This window comes from Phoenix dactylifera, chromosome 11 (genome assembly GCF_009389715.1).
Source record: "Phoenix dactylifera cultivar Barhee BC4 chromosome 11, palm_55x_up_171113_PBpolish2nd_filt_p, whole genome shotgun sequence".
In the NCBI taxonomy this organism is placed as follows: domain Eukaryota; kingdom Viridiplantae; phylum Streptophyta; class Magnoliopsida; order Arecales; family Arecaceae; genus Phoenix; species Phoenix dactylifera.
In genome coordinates this window covers 6,746,560-6,770,929 of record NC_052402.1, presented here as the reverse complement: position 1 = coordinate 6,770,929, position 24,370 = coordinate 6,746,560, and the positions used below count along the sequence as shown (strand labels likewise).

The following is a 24,370-nucleotide window of genomic DNA, read 5'->3' as shown; positions in this document are numbered from 1 at the left end:
GTAGTTTGAACTTGCATGCATGACATCATCAATATACTTGCATATGAGAATGTTATTCACAAACAAACTAATATCTCATACTGTTTTAACCAGTAAAAAGCTCAGAACAATTGCTTGAAAATGTTGTGGTACTTCAGCAACAAGGGCTCCCCTATATGTCCAACAAAAGTAACTATAAACGATGACAATAAATTAAAGGTTGTCAAAAGATATTTCTTTAATCAATCCACCAGAACTATCCAAAAAAACAGTTCGATAACCAATTGAGAGTAGTCAATGGAAGCATGTCAGTAAATTGAAGAAATAGTACATAATTAAATTAGTACAAAAAATTTCCAGCATGGAAAGCATTTCAAACATCACTTTATATGCATCCTTCAACTATCAGTGTGTGATTACATACCAATAAGGGAAGAAGAGACGTAAAACTTCCCATGGTGGCTATAGTCCCAGAACGGACTCCTTTGGCAAATGAATTTGCCTCTAGAAACATGACTAGAAACTAAGAATCTTCAAATATACTTTCACATGTAGATGAAAGAACTCGTCTCTTCCTGCCAACCTCCCTCAATAAGATTCTTCCAAGTCAGATGCTCATGTTGAGAACACGCGCAATATCACCATCATCAACTTTGAAGAAATCTTTCTTGTAATATTCAAGAACAGTTTTTGATGCTTATCACCCTGGTTCTCTTTTGCAGTTCCCAGGAAGAAGATATTTGTACTTGTCAATATTCTGAAGGAGATACCCAGGAAGATGAACTGCTGAATATGAATGGGGTATCGCCCCCAACTTCGCTATAATTTCCCTGAAAGTATACTCCTCCGGAAGCATATCAAAAAGGTCTGCTCCCCGGCATATCACATCCTGAATCCTTGATGGGTTCAAATAATAAGCAAATCTCACACGATCCACATGGCTGTAGGCCCTCATCTTAAACACAAATTCACTGATATAGCGGAAGCAGAAGCTGCAGTGCCACCCTGAATCGGTGAGTATGTCATCAGTCTGGCGGTAATGGGCATATCTCGTCTTCCCAACTCGAAACCTGTGCACCGAAGCCCTCCAGCACTTGTTATCCAGGAAGAACTCAAAGGAGTAGAGGTAGTTCCGTAGCCGGAGATGGAGCTTCTCAGGAATGTCATCACACCATCTCAGGAGGTCAATTGTGTGGCCACTTGGGATCTCATCAACATCAGACATGATCAACAAATCATCATCAGCAATGCCTGCTATCCGAATGAGCTGATCCAACGCAACTCTCTGATATGCCTCCTCCACAAAAGGGTTCTCCCCCTTCACAAATCTACCACCAACAGCACCATAAGTGAGCCGGGGCTCCGCAAACTTGAAATGTTCCCGATTCTTCGCAAACAAGAGGGGCTTCTTAATGCCTGTGAATGTGGAATTGGATTCGAGAAGAACAAATTCTGATACATAAGGGTACAACTCATTCCACCTAATGGTAAGCATGTCAAGCTCATTGCTGAATAACACAGCATCATAGACCCGGCGTGGGGTCTCACGGACCCTCCAGCCGTGGAGCTTGCAGAGGGTCTCCATGGAGACATTCTCATGGTAATAGTGGGGGATCTCATTGAATGGTTTCCGAGGAGACTCCCACAGGGGCCGAAGAAAGTAGGTGATCTTCTGGCCATGTAAGTAGATAGTGTATATAACAGTGGGGAGCACCACGAAGAGTAGGATTAAAATCTTGAAGTCCAAGTCTCGCAGGGCACATCGGAGCCTCGATATGGCCCGTGCAGCCCCTGTCACCTGTCAGAGAAAAATCAACAAAAAAATCAGCAGATGAAAAAGCAATCCAATACAAATTCCCATCAAAAACAATTCAGATGAGCAGTTGATGTCTTCCATAAGTAACTAAACAAACATCCTATGGGAACAATAAATTAGGCTATAACTTCTGAATCAGTGCACCAAAATGAGACGAATTTCTATTGTTTGGAAGAGATTTTCTGTGATACATTTTAAGAATGCAATTTAGAACCTGCTTGGTGTTGATTTTGTTTTCTGGCTTTGTTTTCAAAGACCCAAGAAGAAAAAAAAAAAAAAAAAACTAGAGTGAACGACATGTATGATGAAACCCTTTTTGTTTGCTAAATTGTTTGTAGAATCTCTAGAGCTTTTGGAAACAATTTTTTTTTTTTTTCAAAAATACTGAATATAAAAGCAAGGAATAGCAGTTCTGTGTAAATGTTAAATATAATATCAATATCCACTCACTAACTTGCAGAGAAACAAAAACAAAAAAAAAACAAGAAAACCGGATTAAAATCAATAGCCGAGGATAAATTATTAACTAAATCACAAAAAAATACAGCATTTCAGAGAATGATACCATCTAGGTAAACTAAAAAATTTCACAATAAACAGGGAAACTAAAAAAAGGAAGTATTTTAGATATTTGTGAAAAAAATGAAATAATTTTGGAACTAAAAATTGAATTGTAGTATTGATACTCAACGGAAGGAGGGGAAAAAAAAAGGTTGCCTTGCCGCAAACATCGTTGCAGATATCATCCGTCTTCTTGTAATTATAGTAGCAGCCACCCTCGGACATCATCGGAACAGGTCGAATTTGTTGTCCCTCAGAAACAGAGGCCTTGACCTCTGGTCTGTCTTTTTTCAAGCGAGAAATGGGACAAATCGACACCGTGCGACGATTTCATCCACGGAGTCTCCACGGCGGCGGCGCAGGCGCCGGCGATTCTCCCGGCACGGAGGCACGAGAATCCAGATCGGATCGCCCACCGGAAGCCCAGAAGAGGTCCCGATCGATCCGCGCCGCGGCGACTTCCAGATCCCCCTTTCCTTTTTTTCCCCTTTTTATCCCCCTTCGTCTCCCCCGTTTCACTGCAGCTTAATTGCTAATTATTATGGCTCTGAGGAGCTGTTGGCAGTAAAGTTTTTGGAAGTGAGCGATCTGAACAAGAGCATTTATAAAAAGTTGTTTACTATTTGATAGCTATATTTGTAAAGTGCTGTAATACTTTAATATATATTTAGTAAATAAACTAAAAAAAGTATTTTTATATGACAAAATAATCATAAAGAATATTATCAATATTATATAACAAAGCATAATAAAATATAATATGTATTAATACATAAATAAATGATATAGTATAATAGTAATATAATATAATATAATATTATTATAATATAATACTATAATATTATGTATTATAGAATAATAATTTAATATAATATTAAATTATTAAAAAATAACATATCAATGTATTATGATATAATATAATATTATATTATATTTATAGTATACTACAATAATAAATATATAAAATATTATAATTATTAGTGTAAATTAATTTTTCATCATTCTAATGATCATTTATCTCGCTAACAAATTTTCTAGCTAGATGATAAAATTGGTTAAATATTTACTAATATATTTATTTATTTATTTATTTATATCAGATTATTTGCCACTCACTCATTATATTTTATTTCATTGAAATATAGAGAGGTCGTCGGCCATGGGTGGTAGCCGGCATGGTGGCTGCCACCGTGGGCTGCCACGAGCTCCCAAAACAAAAAAAAAAAGAAGAGGAAAAAGGAAAATAGGCGGCGACATTGAGAGGAAGAGGGAAAGGATGGGTGAGAGAGGAAGAGGCGGGATGAGGGTTTTAGGAGAAAAAGTGTGATTTAAATGGGAGTATTTTGGTCCAAAAAACAGCTTCCTGACAAAGCTGAAAACAGCATTTTCGGAGAGCTCCAAATTGGAGCTTCTTCCCGAAAGCTGTTTTCAGCTTTCCGCAAAAGCTGAAACTGCTTTCCGAAAATTGTACCAAACACCATTTTTTATCTAAAAGTACTTTTGGAGGGCTAGAAAGTGCTTTTTGGCCCTCCAAAAACTCCCCCAAATAGGGCCTATGTTCATTGGGCTCACCTTATCCGAGACGCGCTATGAGTGATAGCAATTTATTATTATTATTATTATTTATAAATAGAGTCAGCACATCACACTACATGAAATACGGTATATCGAATAAAATCTAAAAACAAAATATCACGGAAAGTTCTAGACAACTCTCCTTATGGATCTAAAGAATGCGGTTCGAATGGCTAGTCACATAAGTGGCTATCTAATCTGCGGCCCCGTTGACTTTTTTAACTATATATCGGATCTAGAAGGTCTCTCCATCCCTCCTCATTATCTAGATATCTCAAATCAGAGAGTAGTCCCCCCATCTTGCTCGGGCCCTCCTGAATCCAGCCTACCACTATGGCCGAGCCACCCTTCAAAATGATAGAGCTGATCTGCCGGATTTGTCGCGCATATCGAAGACCCACCTATGCAGCTCCTAACTTAGCGCAAAAAAACTGAGATATCAGCTGTCTGAGAATCACTAGCTACTACCACCCTTAAATCTAGGCCTATGATTATGAATTCCGTGCCTCCTCGATGCTCTCTACTCAGTGCTGATCCGTTAAAATTGATGTTGAGGAAGCTCGAAAGTAGAGGTTCAATCGATCTACGCTGCAGCTTAATTGCTAATTATTATGTCCGTTTGGCTCACCTTATCCGATACGCGGTATGGGTGATGGCATTTTGATGAGAGTCCAAAGAGCACGACAAATCTGCGAGCGCGTCGGTCAAAAGCAGAGGGAAAGTCGGTGCCACGACAAGGTCTGACTCGGTCAGAGCCAGCCTTCACACGCGCAAAAGGAAGAACGGCGTTTTTTTACTTCTACTCCTGCTGCTATTTCCACGCGTACGCAGAGATAGGAGCTATAAATTCTATACGACCCAGACTTGACAAATTGCAACCAAGTTTGAACTTAAGGAAATATATGTAATATGGTTTTAATTTGGCTAATTTGAACTTGAGCAGATTATATTATGATTCTGAAGATCCATTGAGAGAATCCAAATTGTCTAGATTTAGTAATCCAACCCCAACCCACTTTTTAGCTCCTTTTTTTTTTCTTCAAAAAATCTAGTAACAATCCAATTCAAAGCTTTGATTGAGAATTAAGAACCAAGATTATTATACTATCTTGTCTCTTAAAAAAGGTGGTCTTGACCAAGCATATAAAGGACTAGTTGGACCATTGATCCCTATGAAAACACAGCTTGTTTCAATTGAAGTCAAATATATTATTTGTCCAAATTGAAACGAAAAGAGGAGAAGAAGTTTGATAGTTTATTGAGAAAAAATCAGTTATGTTTTTATAAAAAAATATTTTTAAGCAAATATTATAGAAAAGAATTATTGTCAAAATCTATACTAATTTTTTGCTCGCATTACTTATTGAACACTTGTAAAAAGTACTATTTGCATCAAAATAAAAATATTTTGATGATTTATTGGACCTATTGTGTGCAGCAATACCGATTAAAAAAAATTAAACATGTTCACTACCTTAGTAACCTCTCCTATATTTTTTTCTTTTTCTTTTGTTTACAATAGGTTGCATAATGAGATGTCTCCATGTCATGATAATAGAGTATATAAGTTATTAAATAATCTAACAAATCACAAAAGGTTTTTTATGTCAATAATTGAATTTGCATCATCTTTATGATAATACTTATCAAATATGGGTTATGCATCTCTATCCTCGCTTTTTTAAACTTCATCGATGTGCAAGATAAGATTTGGAAAGTGGACTACTTGTTTTTTTTTATTTTTTTATTTTTTGTTAAGATGAGTAGATCATATCTGACGAGTACGGTATATCCAATAAAATACCCTGAAGTACCGGAAAGAACTCTCCATCACCAGCCCATAGAGTATTATTAGAGTGGCCGACTAGTTGTTTCTATTTTGTTTGTAAAATATTTTTGTAGTAGATATTTATTTACTTGCAAACAATGGAAATGAGAGTATATAAGATTAAGTGAAGAGTTTTACGTGATTATAACTATCCATCAAAAATCTTTTCTATCAAATAAATCAAATATATCATTTATGCAAACTATTAATCACGACCAATAGAGTTTTTTTTTTTTTTTTAAGTATTCGTGAAGGCAAATTAGACGGCCTGCAACGATTCCGTGAAGCAACGGTGCTTTGCACTCAAGCACAAACAAGAGGGTTAACGGCCTCAGGCCGTGACACGTCCGCTGCTTCCATCTCTTTCCACCGTCCCGAAATAGGAAAATATCTCGCGGATTGGCCGTCCGCTGGTCCTCCGCTCTCATCCCGAGCCTCTCGAGATCCGACGCCATGGCCGCCGCCGTTCTCGTCGGCAACCTCGCGCTCCTCGTGGAGGCCAGCTCCCATCGGACCGCCATGGCCGACCGCGCCGCCAAGGCCTGGCACCCCGAGGCGGCGGCCTGCCGCGCGGCGAGGCGAGACCCGCCCCCCGGCCCCTTGCTCTCCGCCACCATCCACGCCAAGAGCTTCCACGACCCCCCGGACATGGCCGGAGAGGTGGCGCGGTTGGCCCTTCGGCGGAGAAGCCCCAAGAACTCCACGGTGGCCGCATCCAGCTCAGCCTGGGGCGGCGGCGGCAACGACAACGGCGGGGGCGGGGAAGAAGACGACTGGGAGGAGGAGCTCCGGAGCCGGCTGAAGGATTTGGAGGAGATGAAGGAGCTGGAGACGAGGGCCGAGGAATTGCAAAGGTCCGAAGCCGGGGAGGGGACCGGAGACGAGGAGACGGAGGAGGAGAAGAGAAAAAGGGTCCGCCGAGAGCTCGAAAAGGTTAGGTTTTTAAATTAAAAGCATTATTTTTTTATATAATTTACGAGAACCCTAAGAAGAGGAAATCTTTCACGAGAACTGTTCTTATTTTATCTGCCAAATTACCATCAAAAAAAAAAAAATCCGATTCTTGTTTATGATCATTAGTGGTATTTTATAGTCAGTTCATGCTATTATGTGTCTTGGAAAGAGTAGGTAGCAAAAGAACAGGCGGAGCGGAGGAAGACGGCCAAGCTGATGTTTGAGCTGGGGCAGAAGGCATATGGGAAAGGAATGTATGCTCGGGCAATCGAGTTCCTAGAAGCTTCCCTCACCATTATTCCGAGGCCCACGCTCCTTGGTGGTGAGGTATTGATGAAAGTAAATGCATCTAATCAATTTGTTTAATACATCAAATTAACAGACTGGAGTAGATGATACATGAATAGTAAGTATAGTCTATAAATCATTGCAGTTTTAGGGTTGATGGATACATTGGATCTTGGAAATTTTAGTCGATAGAAATGCAGAAACAGATTGGTCTGAAAGGCTGTATTTTGAAGTAATATTTAGTTTATGCCCATTTGTTTTGGTTATGCAAGTAAGGCTTGTGGGTAGATTTGTTAATGCACTGGTATTGTTTTGTTTAACTTTGCAGATACAGATTTGGCTGGCGATGGCATATGAGGCTAATAATCGCCACAGAGACTGCATTGCTTTGTACCAGCAATTGGAGAAGAAGCATCCTAGTGTCAGCATTAGAAAGCAGGCTGCTGAGCTCAGGTACATCTTGCAAGCACCCAAGCTCAAGATATCCAAGGATGAGATGGTCACGATACCATTGATTGGATCTAGCTACGACAGGTTGGTTCTCCTATGCAGCATTTCCTAAACATTCTGATTGTTATCTTGCCATGAGTTACAAACTCTAATCAACCTAACTATTCTGCTGACTCAGTTATTGTGATAGCTTATCTTCAATCCTGCCCATCAGACCAGTTGGTCTGTGACTTTGGAATGCAAGTTTATGTCATGACTCCACTAGCTAACTTCTGGAACAGGATTGGTCTGGCTATAGCTGGCTTGCGAGTTAATCAATTTTTTTGCACATATGTACTGAACTTTATGCACTATAGGGGGTTCAATTCTGACATTGCAGAATATTGACCTTATACATGTACTTGTATCGCAGATGCTATACAAGTACATGTAATTAATTATTGCATGACAAGAACCATTGCTATAGTAATTAAACAAAAGCATTTGAACTGCTTCAGTTTATGCCTGGTGGTTCTGTGATGTCAAGACAAATGTTCCTTGGACCAGATTATATCCTAGATGGGATGCATGAAAAACTTGTGCGGGCTTCTGATCTACCATCCATGCTGTTTTCTGAGTGTTTGCAGTAGATACACGCCTGTATTGGGCAAATTCTCCTCCTCAGCTAAGAGGAGTGTGACATTCTGTGTACGGAGCGTAGCATGAAACAGCAGGAAGGAATCCTGCATATGTTCTTCTGGGTTAATTATCTTTCACCCCTTCTATCATCAGCTTGCAACTCCTTTTGATGCAATCTAAGGTTAACAAGGATGAGCTGACTTGTTTGTGATGTCACAATGCTAGATATGCAGCTACATGGAGTGACAAATACAAGGACCAGGATCAGAGAAGAAAGACAGCAACAACAAACCAACTTCCATCATCAAGGGACTACTGGGGTGACTTCCTGACGTGGCGGCCACCGAATGGGTGGGAAACGAACCGCACCTTCTGGGTGATTGTAACTTTGTGGCTTGTTTTGATTACAACAGCCGTCCTTCTGCAAAGATGAATTTGTTAAGAGTCTTGGGGGATCTCAAGGAAAGATACCATTCTTTTTATATGATCATGCATTAAGGGGGCCTACGTGTGAAGGTGTTGAATGCAGTGCTCTGGTGCATCTTTTGCAGTGGTAACATGAGAGCAAGATCACATGGACAGTCGTATTCTTTTCAGGAATGCAGGTTTAAGTGTTATATATATAGAATGCCTTGTAAATAATAATTGAACAAGTGAATCCGTGTAACTTCTTGACACAATATTATTTCTCTTGTTTTGCATTTCAGCTTTGTAGCTGCATAAAGTGACGCTTTTGTACTTCTGAAGGTCTCTTATAAGTTTTATCATTGCAATATCTTCAAAAAAGCTGTTTTGTTATGTACTGGTGATTTTAGTGGACGCTTGCAGTTAACTGGTTTCACCAGGATTCTCGAGTTGAACATCCATAACATGATCTGAATAATTATAACTATCTGCTGCTGATGCTGCTGCTATTGATGTTTTTCTCTCTTTTTCCTGGTTGAGAAGCGTGTTGATCATTATTGTTGTTAGTCCAGGGAAATTTATAACAAAACACAATTTGAAAAATTCCTAACGTACTCAAGTCTTTCTCTCTCTCAGAAACTTATAAAAGAAAAACAATACTGATTTGGATTGCTTGGGTATAATGTTACATTGTTCAGAACATTCTTTGGGTTGTTCTTTTTTTTATTATTATCAGTCTGCTACTTGTTACTGCCTGGGCTGGACTTAGGTTTCTGCATAATCTGAACCAAAGTATTGGAATAAAGTTTGTCTTTCAAAATATTTATTCCTCTTTAATCAAATATTAAACTGTCTCATCTCCTTGCACAGGTTTAACCTGATCATAGTGGAGTAAGAATCAAAAAGGTGCATTTTAGCTTTTCAGGAATTTCAAAGCTACTGTTTATGTTGTTGCTTTATTTAGCTGCTAGAAAAATTGTCTTCCTAAATAGAGGAGCCATCACTTGGACTCGGTCTCACTTCGTTAAGCTTCCTTCCATCATAGTTCAGAAAGGAGGAAAAACAAAAAAGGAGTTGGATATTTTTTCAGATTTGCATAATTTTTTTTATGAACATATTCGTTCGAACTTATGCACAAACCAAGACGGGCCTGAAAATCTACTACTTGCACTTGGTGTATCTCGACAATTTGCTATGCTGTTATCTTTTATTCTCTATAATTACATTTGACTTGGTTCCAAAAACTACTGGAGTTCATATGGAGCTGTTGGCTATACTTGGAGATGCTAGAAAAATGGAGAAAACTTATCCCAAGGAATGAAATGAATGCATCATCAAGAGGACAATCCCACTTACTTGCTAAACCAAAAGAATGATATATAGTTTATGCACATCTCTTGTGAGGTGAACCATGCATTAAAATAGATTGCTAATTGAGCTCAAGATTAGAATACTTGAAGAGTTAAAAACTCTCTTATCTATTGATATCTCAGGCTCCAATTTGCCATGTTGATTGTCTTAGCCATTCTACAATATTCTTGTTGGTCATTTCAGATCATGACCAAAGTGCTGCCTCGGTGATCAATATCCCTCTATTTATAGATGGAGTTTTAGATTCAGCTCTAGAAGTGGTGTTATCATGAGTTAGAGAATATCAAAACTCGGATGAAATTTTTTTGATGAGATCACCAAGGGAAATCATCTGAGAAGGGTGCTTTAGCTCGTCATATGCCCCATCAGATGAATCTCAAAGCGTGCGTGCGCATATATATATATATATATATATATCCATACTACTTCTAAAAGAAAAAAATATTTTGTAGTTTTTCCTCACCATATTCTGATAATACTGCTCTAAGTTACTAAATTGTCTTTTAATAACTTATTCTTATCAATTTATTCATATTAAATGTCTATTGTGAAATTACTGAACCTCTTGTTAAATAGAATTAGAGGCTATTACTTCTCTAGCATGTCTTAGTAAAATAAAATATTTAGCTTTGCAACTATTTATTTAGATTTAAATTTCATTAAGATATTTTTGGTATGCAGAGTTGTATTTGAAGTTAATTTTTTTTAATTATAAAACTAATTTTCTTCTATTGTGAATTAATTCGATGTATATATATCTTTGCACTTTAACTATTTTTTTAAATATTTGATATTTCATAGAAATCGCATGTATCATGCTTGCTCTAGAACCATTTACAGAGTACTTTATGGAAAGAATTATGTCCATCTATCACTCTCTTCGCATAAAAACCAAGTCCTCTGAAGACTTGAAGTCTTGACTGCACCCACACGCCCAACAAAAAAAGGATTACCGTACCGTTATGACTATAAGGACGTCCGCATAGGAATTGTCTTGAATGGGAACGGTAGAAGGAAACCGGTGCCTCAGAGGGAGCCGGATGCACGTCTCTTTATAAAATGAGGCAGCCGTAGTTCGAAATTAGAGACGGGCCGAGAAAAACCCTAGCGCTCTCTCTCCAAGAAAGGGAATCCGCGCACAATCGAGAGGGAGGCCGGAAAGGAAACCCCTTTTCATTTCTTGGCGTTAAAGATGAATCCTTTCGACGTCCGCTACGCCGATCCGAGCTCCTACAGGGAGAGGCGAAGGTAATCATCCCCTTCTTCTCTCGTCTCGAAAACCATGAAAAATCAGATTGTTTCGCTGTTTTCTTGTTATTCTTCGTCTGATCGCTTTCCTTCTCTTGTTTTTGGTGATGGCAGCGATTTAATGCGGCCGCCGCAGCTGAATGGCGCGCTGGCGCCGTCGCCTGCTGTCTCTATGGCAGGCGTGGGCCTTGGCGTATCCTCTATGGCCGGCCGCGGCGGATCCGCGCCCTTCATGCCCCCTCCTGGCCCGGATTTTGCCGCCGGTAGAGGAGGCGGCATCGGCGCTTCCATGGGCGGTGGCAATTTCGCCACTGGTTTGACGCCGTCCCAATTTGCATCTGGTGGAGGCGGCGGCGACTTTGGAGGCCGTGGTGGTGGGAGAAGAGGATTCGATGCTGGGAGAGGAGGCCGGGGAGGAGCAGGAGGAGGTAGGCTTTCTGGGGGTTACCGTGGTGGCAGGTCTGGAAGGGGACGAGGGTTTGATTCGGCGAGGACAGGCGGAAGTGGAGATGGCGGTGGAAGGGGAGGTGGGAGAGGCCAAGATTTTGGTGGCCGTGGGGTTGGAAGGGGTAGGGGATTCGAAGGTGGGCGTGGGGGTGGTGGTGGGAGGGGATTCAATGGTGGTCGTGGGGGTGGTCGGCTTGGCGGCAGCGGTGGTAGAGACTTTGGGAAGCCAAGGGATGACCTTGACAAGCTTTCTCTTCCGAAACAGGATTTTCGTGACCTCAACCCTTTCGAGAAGAACTTCTATGTGGAGAGCCCTGCGGTGCAGGCCATGTCCGAGCAGGATGCCATGCTTTATCGGAAGAGCCGGGAGATAACGGTTGAAGGTCGTGATGTTCCCAAGCCCATTAGGTTCTTTCATGAGGCCAACTTCCCGGGTATGTGCTAGTTCTTTTAAATTTTTCACTTCTTGCACTGTCAAAATTTTATCTATGGCAGCCATTTGTAGATGTTTTGTAGTAAATGTGGTTTATATTTATCCCACTGTGGGCTATCCTTGTGTTAAGGTACCAAATATTGCCAGTGAAACAAATGATCACGAGAAGAGGTAAAATAATAGCCACGCGTTTCGAAAACCAACTGACAATGGACAGTTCTTTAGTGCTAGCTAATTCACTGCAGTTTTTTTTCTTGTTGTCTAATGACATTTGATATCACTGCGTTCAGTCCCTCCATATCCAAGTGCCATTGTATCTCTTGCTCTCGTCTGTTAATTATGTAAGGTATGACCTCTAGCTAAGTTGCCATTCATCCAGATATGTCTCCATGGAAAAAATATCTGATGAATTTGGCTTCCACCTTCCATGTTAACACTACTGCATCCTGCACCTTCCAAATGCAGATTAGCCTGTTGTGTCTACTCAGTAAAGTGATTGATTTAGGGAGTGAAGGAGTTCTTTTCCTTCAATCCTTTAATGTACTAAATTGCAAAAGTAGCTCAGTTCCTTTGTTTTTTGGAGGACAGAGCTTTCTCTGTCATAATTTCTCCCTTGCTCCCTAATATCTTTTTTCATGGATACATAAATGATTGTATCACCATCAAGGTAATTATGTCTCTACTCTGATAATTATATTTTCACCATGGTAGTTGAACTGAGCCTCGGGTAGCAAGCTTTCAACTTGGTTTGTTATATTGCTGGGCCAACTCAAGTTCAACTTGGCTATAACTTTAAGTTTTAGATGATATGCTTGGGCTCTGTATTGTTGATCGATCAAACCCATGTTAAGCTAATATTGAGTTAGACTAGAGGTGTTCACGAATTTCCCATTTAAAAAACATGCTAATATGTCATGAATTTCTTATCCAATTTAATCTTCATTATTGGAACTTTTCTGACAATAGTATCTTTTTCAGAAGATTCATCATAGCTTCCATATTTAAATACCAAGTTGTGCATGTTGGTGAGCTTGGTTAAGCTGAACATGATCAAGATAGACCCTATTTGCAAGCTTCAGCAGGTTGGGTCACTACAGAACTTCTAATTTTAAAAACATGTGTGAACTGCTTTGGTGCCATCAACCTGATGACCTTCACAGGTCTGTTCGGAAAAGGGGAAAGGGAGATAGCTTATATATAGTTGACACTTCCTTTCCAAGCTTCGTATTATAGCTTTTTCTCACTCCTACCACTCTAGATTGCTTTTTCTTCTTCTGGTTTTCCAGTTTTTCTTCTGATTTTATGGATTTTTTTCTTGCTTGAAATCCTGTGCTTGATGGTCTAAGAGAAGCAAATGGTTCTCTCTTGGTTTTAGCTTGTGTCATGTGTTTTATGAATTTATCTCTTGGATTCTCGGGCTCTATTCAGGAGTATAGCATAATATGTACGAAAATGGTATTCAACTCGTTTGGTTTTACTAATGCACATATACAAGAGTTGTGGTTTCCACAATAGATCTTATATGCTTGCATCTTTCAAATGCCAAGGCATTTTGGTCAAAACTATGTTTGGTTAAGTTCTTGTGGTGACCAGATGTCATTTCTTCCTTTAAAGCACCGAGTCATAAAGGTAATGCATTGCTGACCTCAAAAATGGGGTAGTGCATTTGTTTTTTCCTTAAAAAGGGTGCTTGACTGTGCTTTTCCATATGCAGCATCCATAGTGGATGCAAGAAAAGCATTGTTACAATATATTGTATTTCATCAAGACAATGCTGTTTGTCATTTGTATATAATTCTCAGCAAGGTTATTTGGATAGCAAACCACTAAGTGTCTAGAACTTTAAAAGATTGAATTACTAAAGAAAGTGGAGTAGAGATATGTGATTGAGGAAGCAAATTTATTCGACTTGATGTGTCTGAAATGTATGAATCTAAAGCGACTTTGTGACTCGATTTACCATAAAGAATGATACAAATGATGGTGATGGCTAGTGTATCACTTTGATGAACTGACTCCTGCTTGCTTCGCGAAAGCTAACCGCCCTGGTGGAGTGAGAGATTAATCTGGACAAGAGATTGAATAAGCAAATTCTAAGTCCGACTACCCATTTTCCATGAGAGGAGACATAGAAAGGAGTAGGAGAATGAATGCCCAGCTCTTTTTGAACCTGAAGATCACATTCTTCTATTCTTTTAAGTTCCAAAAAGTAGGAAGCTTTTGCTATCTCATGTGCAGGTTATTTGATAACCTCACATACCATTTTTGCTGCGCTATATTATCAGAAATGAAGAAGTCATCATGACATTGCAGAATAACAAATATATTGCGCCTTCTGCCTTTTGAGCACTAGTTAGGTGAGTACCTTGATCAACAACATTTCTTTAAACATAAATAATTCGTTCAATTGTTTGTGAGGGAACTAAGCTACTTTTCAATTAATTATAATCTCTATGTTCTTCACTTTTTAATAGCGCCATGTAAGTACTTGATTCCTGCATTAATGCATAGTGGATACATTTTGAGGATATAATACTTTATGGCAGTCTTGGCTTCATAGCTCTGTATCTGAAAATCTAAATAGTTCAAATACAATTTAAATAAACTTAAGAGTTTCCTGTATGCATGTGCACCATCCTACGTAGAGTTATTTTTGTGAGGCACCTTTCCGTGTTCAAACAAATATTTTTTCCAAGTTTTTTTTATAGTTTTCTCTTATCTCTAAAATGCCTCTAATATCACACTATTAGAGATTGAGAACTCTTAAATTTTAGCTAGGTTCAAAGAAATGGCATGTTCATACCATATGTTAAATAATATGCCAATCTTCTATCGCGATGATAGATTTTCCATGTATGTCAATGTATATTATTAAGATAGTCTTGATCAAGGTCCGCTATCTTGGTACCAAGTATTGTATTGATACCTTATCGATTCGATACGGTACAGATCAGTATGATATAGTACACACCTTGTATCGAGACAACTCTTGATTTTTTTTTTCTTCATTTTTTTAATCACAATACTGCTTGAAACTAGGTGGTATGGGTCAGCATAGACCGCAGTTCATCTCGGTACATCTTGATATATCTCGGTACGGGTTGGTATGGAGTCTGTACCTACTTTAATAGTATTTTCATACCGGTTTCGATCTGGTATGAAACGGTTGCCGATTTGGGGCGGTATGGTAAAAACTGGTCTTGATAGGTCTTGGTCCATATAATGGTATATCAACTATGCAAGCTACTATATACAATTTGGGTTGCACATTGGTTGGGTCAACCAATGACCCGACCTGATTAGACTCGGTTTGATTCGTATTTGAAGACTCGTGGGTTCGGTTAGGTTCAAAAATTGGAACCGATCTAAATTCTGGGACAAGTCTGAGTCCAGTATTTTTCAACTTGACCTGACTTTAACCGTTTTGTATGTCATCTGGGTCTAATGTTGTTAAGCAAAAAAATGGCCCAACTTGATCCAAACCTAATCCCCGCATTTCAAAAACCTGAATCATATAAATCTCCTCGTTTACATATCTTTTCCAGTTCATTAAATGGACTCTTATTTAAGCTAATTCCCCATTTTTATCTCAACAACTACATCTCCTCTTATCTATTTTCACTTAGATTATGTGTGCACATTGATATTTCATTATTTGTTTTATAATACTTTCAATTATATCAATATATATATATATATATATATATATATATATATATATATATATATATATATTAAGAATCAAGTTTTGAATTTAAGGATGATTAATTACTTGGATGGATTAAAATTTTTTGGATGAAAATTCAAGTTTATATAAGTTTGCTCTTTTTTGTTTTATTTAATTTTTTTTAAAGTAATTTTATCTTTAATTATAAATTATTATATTTTTGGCATAAAAGGATAGCTAGATGCTTAATTCAAACAGCAAACTTGACCCGACCGGGTTGGGTACAGTTCGTACTTGATCTTGACCTGACCCAAATGATCCATTGGGTCTAAAATCCGTTCCATGGACCTGACCTAACTTGACTCAATCCGCTAATGGGTTTGGTTTAGATACAAAATCATGACATGATGTAGCCCTATATACTATATATAAAAACCATCTCAAAATTTGAACAGCATTGGAAAAAATTATGAAGCTATTAGGTTAAAATAGTTCCTTGCAGAAAAGGAAACTTTAGAGTCAATCACTCCCTCTCTCTCTCTCTCTCTATTTATATGTACATATATATATAGGTAGATAGATAAATATGTTAAATAATATGCTGATCCTTTATCAGCACAATAGATTTCCTATGAATGTTAATGTATATTTTAACGTAGTCTTGATTGGTCTTGGTCCAGTCCTAGAATATCAACCATTTTATAAATCAAAGTTTTAAATACTGATGTCAGGCTCATGGGAATGTTAGGGCATCAGTACGGTAGCGTTGTCGATTATACATATTGAAAATGACATATTCCAAAAAAATGAAAATCATTAGTATCGACTAGTGTGGCCGGTATGTACCAATACACTTGCTTTGGCATCTTGATACTCGTACGAGTGTTGGTTTCGTGCTGAAATGGTATGTTATTGGTCGTACAGGCTCGTCTTGGCATTTTTTGAACTGATGATATAAATCATCTTGAAATTTGAACAGCATTGGAAAAATTTATGAAGCTATTTATTTTAGAATACTTCCTATTGGAAAAGGAATCTTCAGAGTTAATCTATATTTGTAGAGAGAGAGAGTTACATACATATGCACATGCATACATTTGTACGTGCATATGTATGTAAGTACATGCATATCAGCTCTGGGTAAGGTAATGACAACCTCATGTATATGCGTGTAAGCACATCATGTTTATTGGGCTAAACCTTTATCAGTACATGCATATGTGATGCCTTGGCTTTTTAATGACATTGAGGGAAAAAAACTTTACAAGTTTGTTTATTCCCTTTCTTTTGTTCTTGTCTATAATTTCTTGGACTGCTATAGTCGATTGCGATGATTCTTAAAGTTGTTAGTTGAATGAGCTGCTCAATCTCAGATGAAGATTCTTTTTAAGCTAGTACACATGGTTAGTGGATGGTGAAAACAAGGTACACCATTTTGGTACCAGGCCTCAAACCATTGCCACTCTGTCACTGTTTTGGTATGCCCGGTACAGGGGCCGGTTCGGCATACCGAGTGTCAGTAGGTCCTTGTACCATATACCAGTACCAAACCAGTACAGTACGCTATGTCCCATACCGTCCGGTTCGGTACAATATGGCATATCTTGGGTGTAAAAGTGTGTTATCAACATGCACATATTATGAATTTGTGTCAATTGAAATGCACAGATTGTATACTCTTACTAAGTTGTTGGTCATTCTTGTGATCAGTAGGAAAGCAAGTGATAGTTGAGTATATCTCATATGCCGGGGTTTCAACTTTTGTTTATTGCAATGTGCGTTTTTTATCTATCACATTTTTTGGAAAAAAAGGCTAATTGATCTGTTTTGCTTTGATAGACAATATTCTACAGGCGATAGCTAAATGTGGTTTCATTGAACCAACACCGATTCAAGCTCAGGGGTGGCCAATGGCTTTAAAAGGAAGAGATTTAATTGGCATTGCAGAGACTGGTTCTGGAAAGACATTAGCATATCTGCTGCCTGCATTGGTGCATGTTAGTGCACAGCCTCGATTGGGTTAGTTGTTTTGTTAAAGTTAAATGCTGGGAATACTTACTATTTCTGTATGATTTATTTATTCCGAATTTATGGGGTGACATACTGCGGATCATGGATGCTGCAGCTTATGGTGAAGGTCCAATTGTTTTGGTCCTAGCACCTACAAGAGAACTGGCTGTTCAGATTCAAGAGGAAGCCATGAAGTTTGGATCACATTCAAATGCCAGAAGCACATGCATCTATGGGGGAGCACCAAAAGGACCACAGATTCGTGATCTTAAAAGAGGTTCACCTCCGAATTTCACTTTTAAACATTAAATCTGCATGATTTATTGGACCTTCTCTCAGATATTGGAAGGATCTCAAGTTCATAGGTCATATGATATTAATTTAATTTTTGCGGTTCTTGTAGGAGTTGAAATTGTCATTGCAACACCTGGTCGGCTAATTGATATGTTGGAAGCTTGCCATACAAACCTACGTAGAGTAACATACCTTGTACTGGATGAGGCGGATCGCATGCTGGACATGGGATTTGAGCCTCAGATAAGAAAAATACTGTCCCAAGTATGATGTTTCTCTTTTTCCTCCAATTTGTTTTTGTTTCGAGGTTTAAATCTTTCTTTTAGTTGGATGATTACATTTTATTCATATCTATTGAAGATGCCAAATTATACTATAAGTTAATGATAGACCGACACATACTAGACAAGTAAAGATTTGTTAAATTTGCTCAGAATTTCACATGCTTCTCAGGTATATTTTAGTCCCAAAGAATTGTGTTACATGTTGACCCTGCAATATAAGAAGGCATACCTGATTTGTTGATTCCTCTGACACATTTGCTGAAGCAAATAAATGCAAAATATTATCCAAGAAAAAATAAAATTACAAATTAGTGTCCATGTTATATGTTCGTAGAGTTATCTAGTTGCCTGGTTTTTACCTTGCTTTCAATGCAGTTTTTCAGTTCTCCAGAGACTTTGCTGCTGTATTCTGGCCCTATGCTCCATAATTCTGGCAAACTTTTGTTGCTATATTGATGTCAATGTTAGTTATACTATTGCAGGATGCTTGTTTGTGGGATGTATGCTGTTCATTTTTGAGAAAGGTTTCAGAATGATATTTAATATTGAAAGCTGAAACTTCTATTGTTTTAACTAAGGTTCGCCATTTCGGTATTGGATTTTATAGCTGAAAATCTTAGTATGGTATTGGTACATCGGGTACGGGGTTGGTTTGGTGTACCGACACTTGTACCGCGTATCGGTTCGGTATCTGTATGGTATAGTATGCCTAGTACGCATCGGTACCTGCGAGTAGGATGTACTTTTAACAGTTATGCAAAGCATTTCAGAGGTTTTAATGGGCCTGCTCGATTATTATTTATGCTTCTTATTTCTATATTGACTGTTAATTCATATATGGAGCAAAAAGAATTGTATTTAAAATCTAAATGCATATTGGATTTGCTTTTGAATAGTTTGCTGTTGTGATTTATATTTTTGTTGATCATATGCTTCCTACACATTGCACAGAATGCATTTCATTATAGTGAATGATAACATCTCCTCTATTTTAACTTTTCAGAAGTTTACAAGCGCTTTGCATATTCTTTTGCTTCATTTTCAAACTTATATTGTCAAACTTTTCCGTAACTAATCTGATGTAAATGGTTCCTTTAATGCCAGATTCGGCCTGACAGGCAGACACTATATTGGAGTGCCACATGGCCAAGAGAAGTAGAATCTTTGGCAAGGCAGTTTTTACATAATCCCTACAAGGTGTGTAATATAGTGACAGGAATACCTTGAATGATGTTTTAACCATAGCTGTTTTAGAGGTATGCTTCTGAGTGATGGAAATTGTTGTCATTATGATCATTAACTGGGTTTCAGATAATCATCGGATCAACTGATCTGAAAGCCAATCAATCGATAAACCAAATTGTAGAAGTCATGTCAGAGAATGAAAAATACCCCAGGTTTGGAATACCTTCTGTTTATAAGATTATATAATGCAATAAGATGTTTAATATTGACTTCTCTCCTCGTCCTTCTGTAGGCTGGTAAAACTCTTGGGTGAATTAATGGATGGGAGCCGGATCTTGATATTTCTTGAGACAAAGAAGGGATGTGATCAGGTGACTCGGCAGCTCAGGATGGATGGATGGCCTGCCCTATCTATTCATGGAGATAAAGCCCAAGCTGAAAGAGACTGGGTTCTGGCAGAGTTTAAAAGTGGCAAGAGTCCTATTATGACTGCCACTGATGTAGCTGCACGTGGTCTTGGTAGGACCACTTTGTCTTAAGGCCTCTTAAAAATCTCAATTGTTAACTTCAAGTTCTCAAGGATGACGAGTCGGCGGGCTGTTGGCCAGTTCTGATAACTGAACTGAACTTGTGGTTTGGTGTGTGACAAGGTGCGATCATGCCAAAGGTAGCAGCTTTGTTCTATCTGTTTACCTCATCTGAGTGTGAGCACCGGCAGTGTTACCAGGGCACTTCTTTTTCTGATCTTTTGCAGTGTTAGGAACGATTGGGTAGAGCAAGACTATATTGGCATGTCTTGTAATTCAATGAATTTTGATATCACCTATGCTTGGGGACACCTTGCCATTCATTTTTAGCAAGGTGTTGACACTTAAAGCTACCCAATTGTTTGACAAAGTAGGCTTTGTAGACTTAAAATATTCCCAAGCATGTGATGTTGCTTCCTGCTTGGAGTGCCATATTAGGAGAAAATTTACCTAGTTTACATTCATTCAAAATGAATGTTCTCCACTTTCACTCATTTTGCTATAGTTCGCATCGTGTTGACTCTAAATGCTACCCAGTTGCTTGACAACTTAGGCTTTGTAGGCTTAAAATATTCCCAACCACGTGATGTTGCTTCCTGGTTGGAGTGCCATGTTAGAAGAAAACTTACCTAGTTAACATTCATTGAAAATGAATGTACATATCCATTTCCACACATTTTGCTATAGTTCACTTCTCTAAAGTTAATGACCATTGCACATTGAAGAGGGCATAACATTACTGGATACGTAGGTGTTAAATAAGTGTTCTGTATAATATGCATTTAATCATCATATGAGGGGATAACTGATTTCCATAATACCATAGTATTTTCATGTGCATATTACTATTATTTTCACATACAGTTTTATTGAACGCTTGTATTTTCTCCATGATGAAGTGTTCATCTGTTTAGAGCTTACCTTGTCAAACAACAATGCATTCAAGTTCCTTAACACCTGTGCCTACTTTATTGGTATCACTGCCAACAGGTCTACCCGCTTGATTGAAAAGTGTTCTGTAACCTTTTCACTGGTAGGTCCTGTAGTTCACCTCTGCTTGGGTACCTCTTTGTTGCAGCCTATGTTAGATGGACATGAAGCATGGAACTGGATTTGCTTATATGGTGGAGAATTATTAAATTGCTGGAAAAGTTTCCCATATTTAGTTCGGATATGGTCATAAACAGAAAATGTGGTTTGATTTGTAAAGAGTGGGGTACAATTTATGCTAGGGTCGTTGCACTTTGGCTTTCATTGGCAAGTGCAAGTCTCCTACTTTACCACATTTTTTAAGTAACATGGTTGATGAAGTTATCACCACCATCCACAGTTTATAAAGTTGGTTCAGTTTGATGCAGCCCAGTCGACTCCATGAAGCATCACCTTACAGATGCTTATCTTAACAATTTTTGTGAAGGGCAGGGAGGACAGTTGTAAATATTTATGTTTAGTTTGACCTAGCGATAGTAAGGGATGCAGGCTGAGGGCAGTCTGATATACGACATTCTCCAGGAAAGAGTTTTTGGTGCTTCATTAATATTTGAATTGTTTCTGACCTCTTTTTTGTTGCATGTGTTGCAGATGTGAAAGATATAAAGTGTGTGATCAATTATGATTTCCCAACGAGCCTTGAGGATTATGTTCACAGGATTGGACGAACCGGTCGTGCAGGTGCCAAGGGCACTGCCTTAACCTTTTTCACTCATGCAAATGCAAGGTTTGCTAGGGATCTTATTAAGATCCTGCAGGAAGCTGGCAAGAGCGTAACTCCAGCATTGGCATCCATGGCTAGATCGGCTGGTGGAAGTATGTATGCTCTAGCAGCTGTCTTCGGTTTTACATGAGTTAACAATATATATTGGATAAGTTGCAATTAACTCGCTGCGGTTGCTTCATGTGTCTACTTTTTTAAAAGGTTCTGTGGGGAACTTCCGATCAAGGGGCCGAGGCTATGGCAATCGTTCACTTATATCTGGGTCTAACACAGTTCCACTTGGAGGGAGAAGGGCTTGGTAAGTGCTTCTCAACAACTTGGAGGGAGATTGATAAGTGCATCTTGACGAGGGACAGCTGAGATGATTGTTTGGAGGGATTAATGGTGCAAAGCACCAAAACAAACTGTAAGCTGAGATGATTGCTTTACGATCATTTCATGAAAGAATGGTTTTACTGCCCGAGAGTATGGTTCACCATTTACAAATGTTCTGATTTCCGAGTCCCAGAGGGAATCTCTCATGCCCAGGCGAGTCCGATTCATTCATGACCAGAGGGCCTGCTCTTGATTAGTAAATTTGTTGTTATATGTTTTCCCTTTCTTTTCCTTCAGGTTGTTATACCGCCTTCAAAAACCTTCATACAACCAATTTAGGCAGCAATTATTGCTTAGATAGCTGCAGACTGTTTAAGCTTATGTTGTACTCTGGAAGATAATTTTTGTAAAACAAAATTGAGTAACGAGTTCTGGCAATAATTATATTATAGGAAAAGATTCGAAATGTTTCAGAGTCAGTTTATATTTTTACTTTTGTAAAAGCTTTTGCCAGAATCATGCTGCCCTTTTTAAGTATCCGCCTTCTTATATCACAAGTTATGTAGGAATGAGTTGGCTAAGCTAGAAAAATATTTCGGAAGGATTGCTTAGCATGTATGTGCTATATGAAATTTGTTCCACTGTGTGAATTTTTGACCCAGATCAGAGTCTGAATTGCTTCATTTGGGTGGATCCTCATTGGTCTTAAATTTGACTCAACCTCCCAGACTTGTAAGCACATTGGATCAGACGAAGGGCCTGTTTCGTTGCACCTAAGTGGTTGAATTGGGAAGTGGCCATTTCCGCAGAAGTTATTTTTTGTTGAAGGTTTCAGGTGTTTGGTTTGGTTGAGAAGTGAAGTGAATGCTGGAGAACTGTGTTTCTGAGAATTTTTGGTATTTGGTTGCTTGAAAGTGGCGAGGGCGGGAGCTGGCTGAAATCAGCCAGTTTTGTTGGTTGGTTCTATTGGAAGCGCCGAGATTCAGTCAGCTCCGAAATGACTGCTAAGATTATTCCCTACCTTGTGATTATGTCATTATGGCGATAATTATTTCCTTGTGTGATCGTTTTAGAAGAAAGTCGTGTAATCCTATCTCTATATAGCATTGACTTTATATATGAATACCAAATGAACATCTTCTAGATTAAAATTGTTACATTGTTATATTTAATGAATGGGAGTTTTTATATTTGTTCATACAAATAAAATAAAAAATTCACAAAAAAACATAAAATATGGGCATGGGGTTGAATGTTGCTATTATTGATGATATCTATCCACTTTCCACATGGACCTTCTACAACCTCTTTTTTTTTTTTTTTTTTAATCAAAACAATAGGAGGGGGGAGAGGCAAACCTCGCCCGCGTAGCAGTCCCTACTGGGTTCCCCTTCCACCAGGAAATATTCGATGCAGGCCGCAAGTTTCCGCGGCCTCCATATTTAATCGGCGCCTGCGCGTTTCGAACTAGGGCCACTCCGGTGGAATCAAAGCTCTCTTCCCATCGTGCTACCACCTCAATGGCTAACCTTCTACAACCTTTGTTTTTTTATAAATACTCACGACTTGTTCTCTTGCCAATCTCATTCTCTTTTACAACAAACTTGTTACAGTAACATGTTGCATGCTCTCCCAAGTTGGAGAGCATATATTATCATGTATAATTTCTGATAACCGCTTGTTGAAAGAAATATTAATATACTTATGAAGCATACAGAGATAATAATCTTGTAAAGGATTTGAATATTATTGGTTTAGAATATGTGGTTTCATTCATGGTAGCAGCGGAAAAAAAAATATTATACTTTGAACATGATTAAAACATGACTTAAATGTAATGGAATATAACAAATAAAATCAAAACATGATTATGGAATCATAGATGTCAAAACTTGTCACATAGAACCATCAAAAATAAACTCAAGAATATGTTAATCAAATGCCAATCAAGGTGGACTAGATAGGAACTTGTGAACCTGTGGAAATAACAAATAACATATACCCATATTAACTACAAAATAGGCTAACATTCTAACCTCTACACACCTGTATAGTGATAGGAACCTGCGCACGCATAACATAATGTAACAGAAGTATCATAAGGAACTATGAATGAATAGACAGTTGCATCAGCACAAACCAACCAACGGTCTATCCATCATATATGGACAAGGTAGGGAGCTATAGAACCAAATCGCTAAAAATAGAAAATTTATCTAGCCAGTGAGAGAGCTAATCTAATAAGAAATATAACTAATATATATAATACTATAATCATTAACAATATTCATTATAACATTTGGATTATAATGTGCTTTATAAATTAGGTTTTTCCATGCGGAGCGTAACGCATGGTTCTAGAGAGCTTCATTTATTATTTCTAACTACTTCTAAAGCTATT

At 38.4% G+C, this 24,370-nt stretch overlaps 3 protein-coding genes across 9 annotated transcripts; 2 read left to right on the top strand and 1 right to left on the bottom strand.

Moving 5' to 3' along the window:
* Window positions 1–263: 263 nt before the first annotated feature.
* Window positions 264–2,902, bottom strand: LOC103719823. 2 transcript variants are annotated; one of them, XM_008809239.3, is made up of 2 exons: window positions 2,513–2,902; window positions 264–1,777 (listed from the first exon to the last, which is right to left on the bottom strand). In XM_008809239.3, the coding sequence occupies exons 1-2, from the start codon at window positions 2,582–2,584 to the stop codon at window positions 680–682; spliced, it is 1,170 nt and encodes a 389-aa protein (XP_008807461.1). In that variant the 5' UTR covers window positions 2,585–2,902; the 3' UTR covers window positions 264–679. The 2 variants fall into 2 exon arrangements, with proteins under 2 accessions (XP_008807461.1, XP_038987351.1); XM_039131423.1 differs by having other exon boundaries at window positions 2,518–2,884.
* Window positions 2,903–6,094: 3,192 nt separating this feature from the next.
* Window positions 6,095–8,855, top strand: LOC103719821. Of its 5 annotated transcripts, XM_008809236.4 has the most exons (5): window positions 6,095–6,692; window positions 6,888–7,052; window positions 7,330–7,535; window positions 8,078–8,191; window positions 8,295–8,524. In XM_008809236.4, exons 1-4 carry the CDS (start codon window positions 6,213–6,215, stop codon window positions 8,154–8,156), a joined length of 930 nt encoding a protein of 309 aa, XP_008807458.2. In that variant the 5' UTR covers window positions 6,095–6,212; the 3' UTR covers window positions 8,157–8,191; window positions 8,295–8,524. The 5 variants fall into 5 exon arrangements, with proteins under 5 accessions (XP_008807458.2, XP_008807459.2, XP_008807456.2 ...); XM_008809237.4 differs by lacking the exon at window positions 8,295–8,524 and having other exon boundaries at window positions 6,096–6,692; window positions 7,949–8,092; XM_008809234.4 differs by lacking the exon at window positions 8,078–8,191 and having other exon boundaries at window positions 6,101–6,692; window positions 8,295–8,855.
* Window positions 8,856–10,866: 2,011 nt separating this feature from the next.
* LOC103719819 (DEAD-box ATP-dependent RNA helicase 20-like) lies at window positions 10,867–22,448 on the top strand. 2 transcript variants are annotated; one of them, XR_005513849.1, is made up of 10 exons: window positions 10,867–11,093; window positions 11,208–11,974; window positions 17,480–17,659; window positions 17,766–17,927; window positions 18,054–18,208; window positions 19,333–19,425; window positions 19,540–19,625; window positions 19,706–20,080; window positions 21,522–21,746; window positions 21,856–22,448. XR_005513849.1 is itself a non-coding variant. In XM_008809233.2 (10 exons), the coding sequence occupies exons 1-10, from the start codon at window positions 11,038–11,040 to the stop codon at window positions 21,954–21,956; spliced, it is 2,052 nt and encodes a 683-aa protein (XP_008807455.2). In that variant the 5' UTR covers window positions 10,868–11,037; the 3' UTR covers window positions 21,957–22,448. The 2 variants fall into 2 exon arrangements, 1 of the variants encoding a protein (XP_008807455.2); XM_008809233.2 differs by having other exon boundaries at window positions 10,868–11,093; window positions 19,706–19,932.
* The last annotated feature ends 1,922 nt before the right edge of the window (window positions 22,449–24,370 follow it).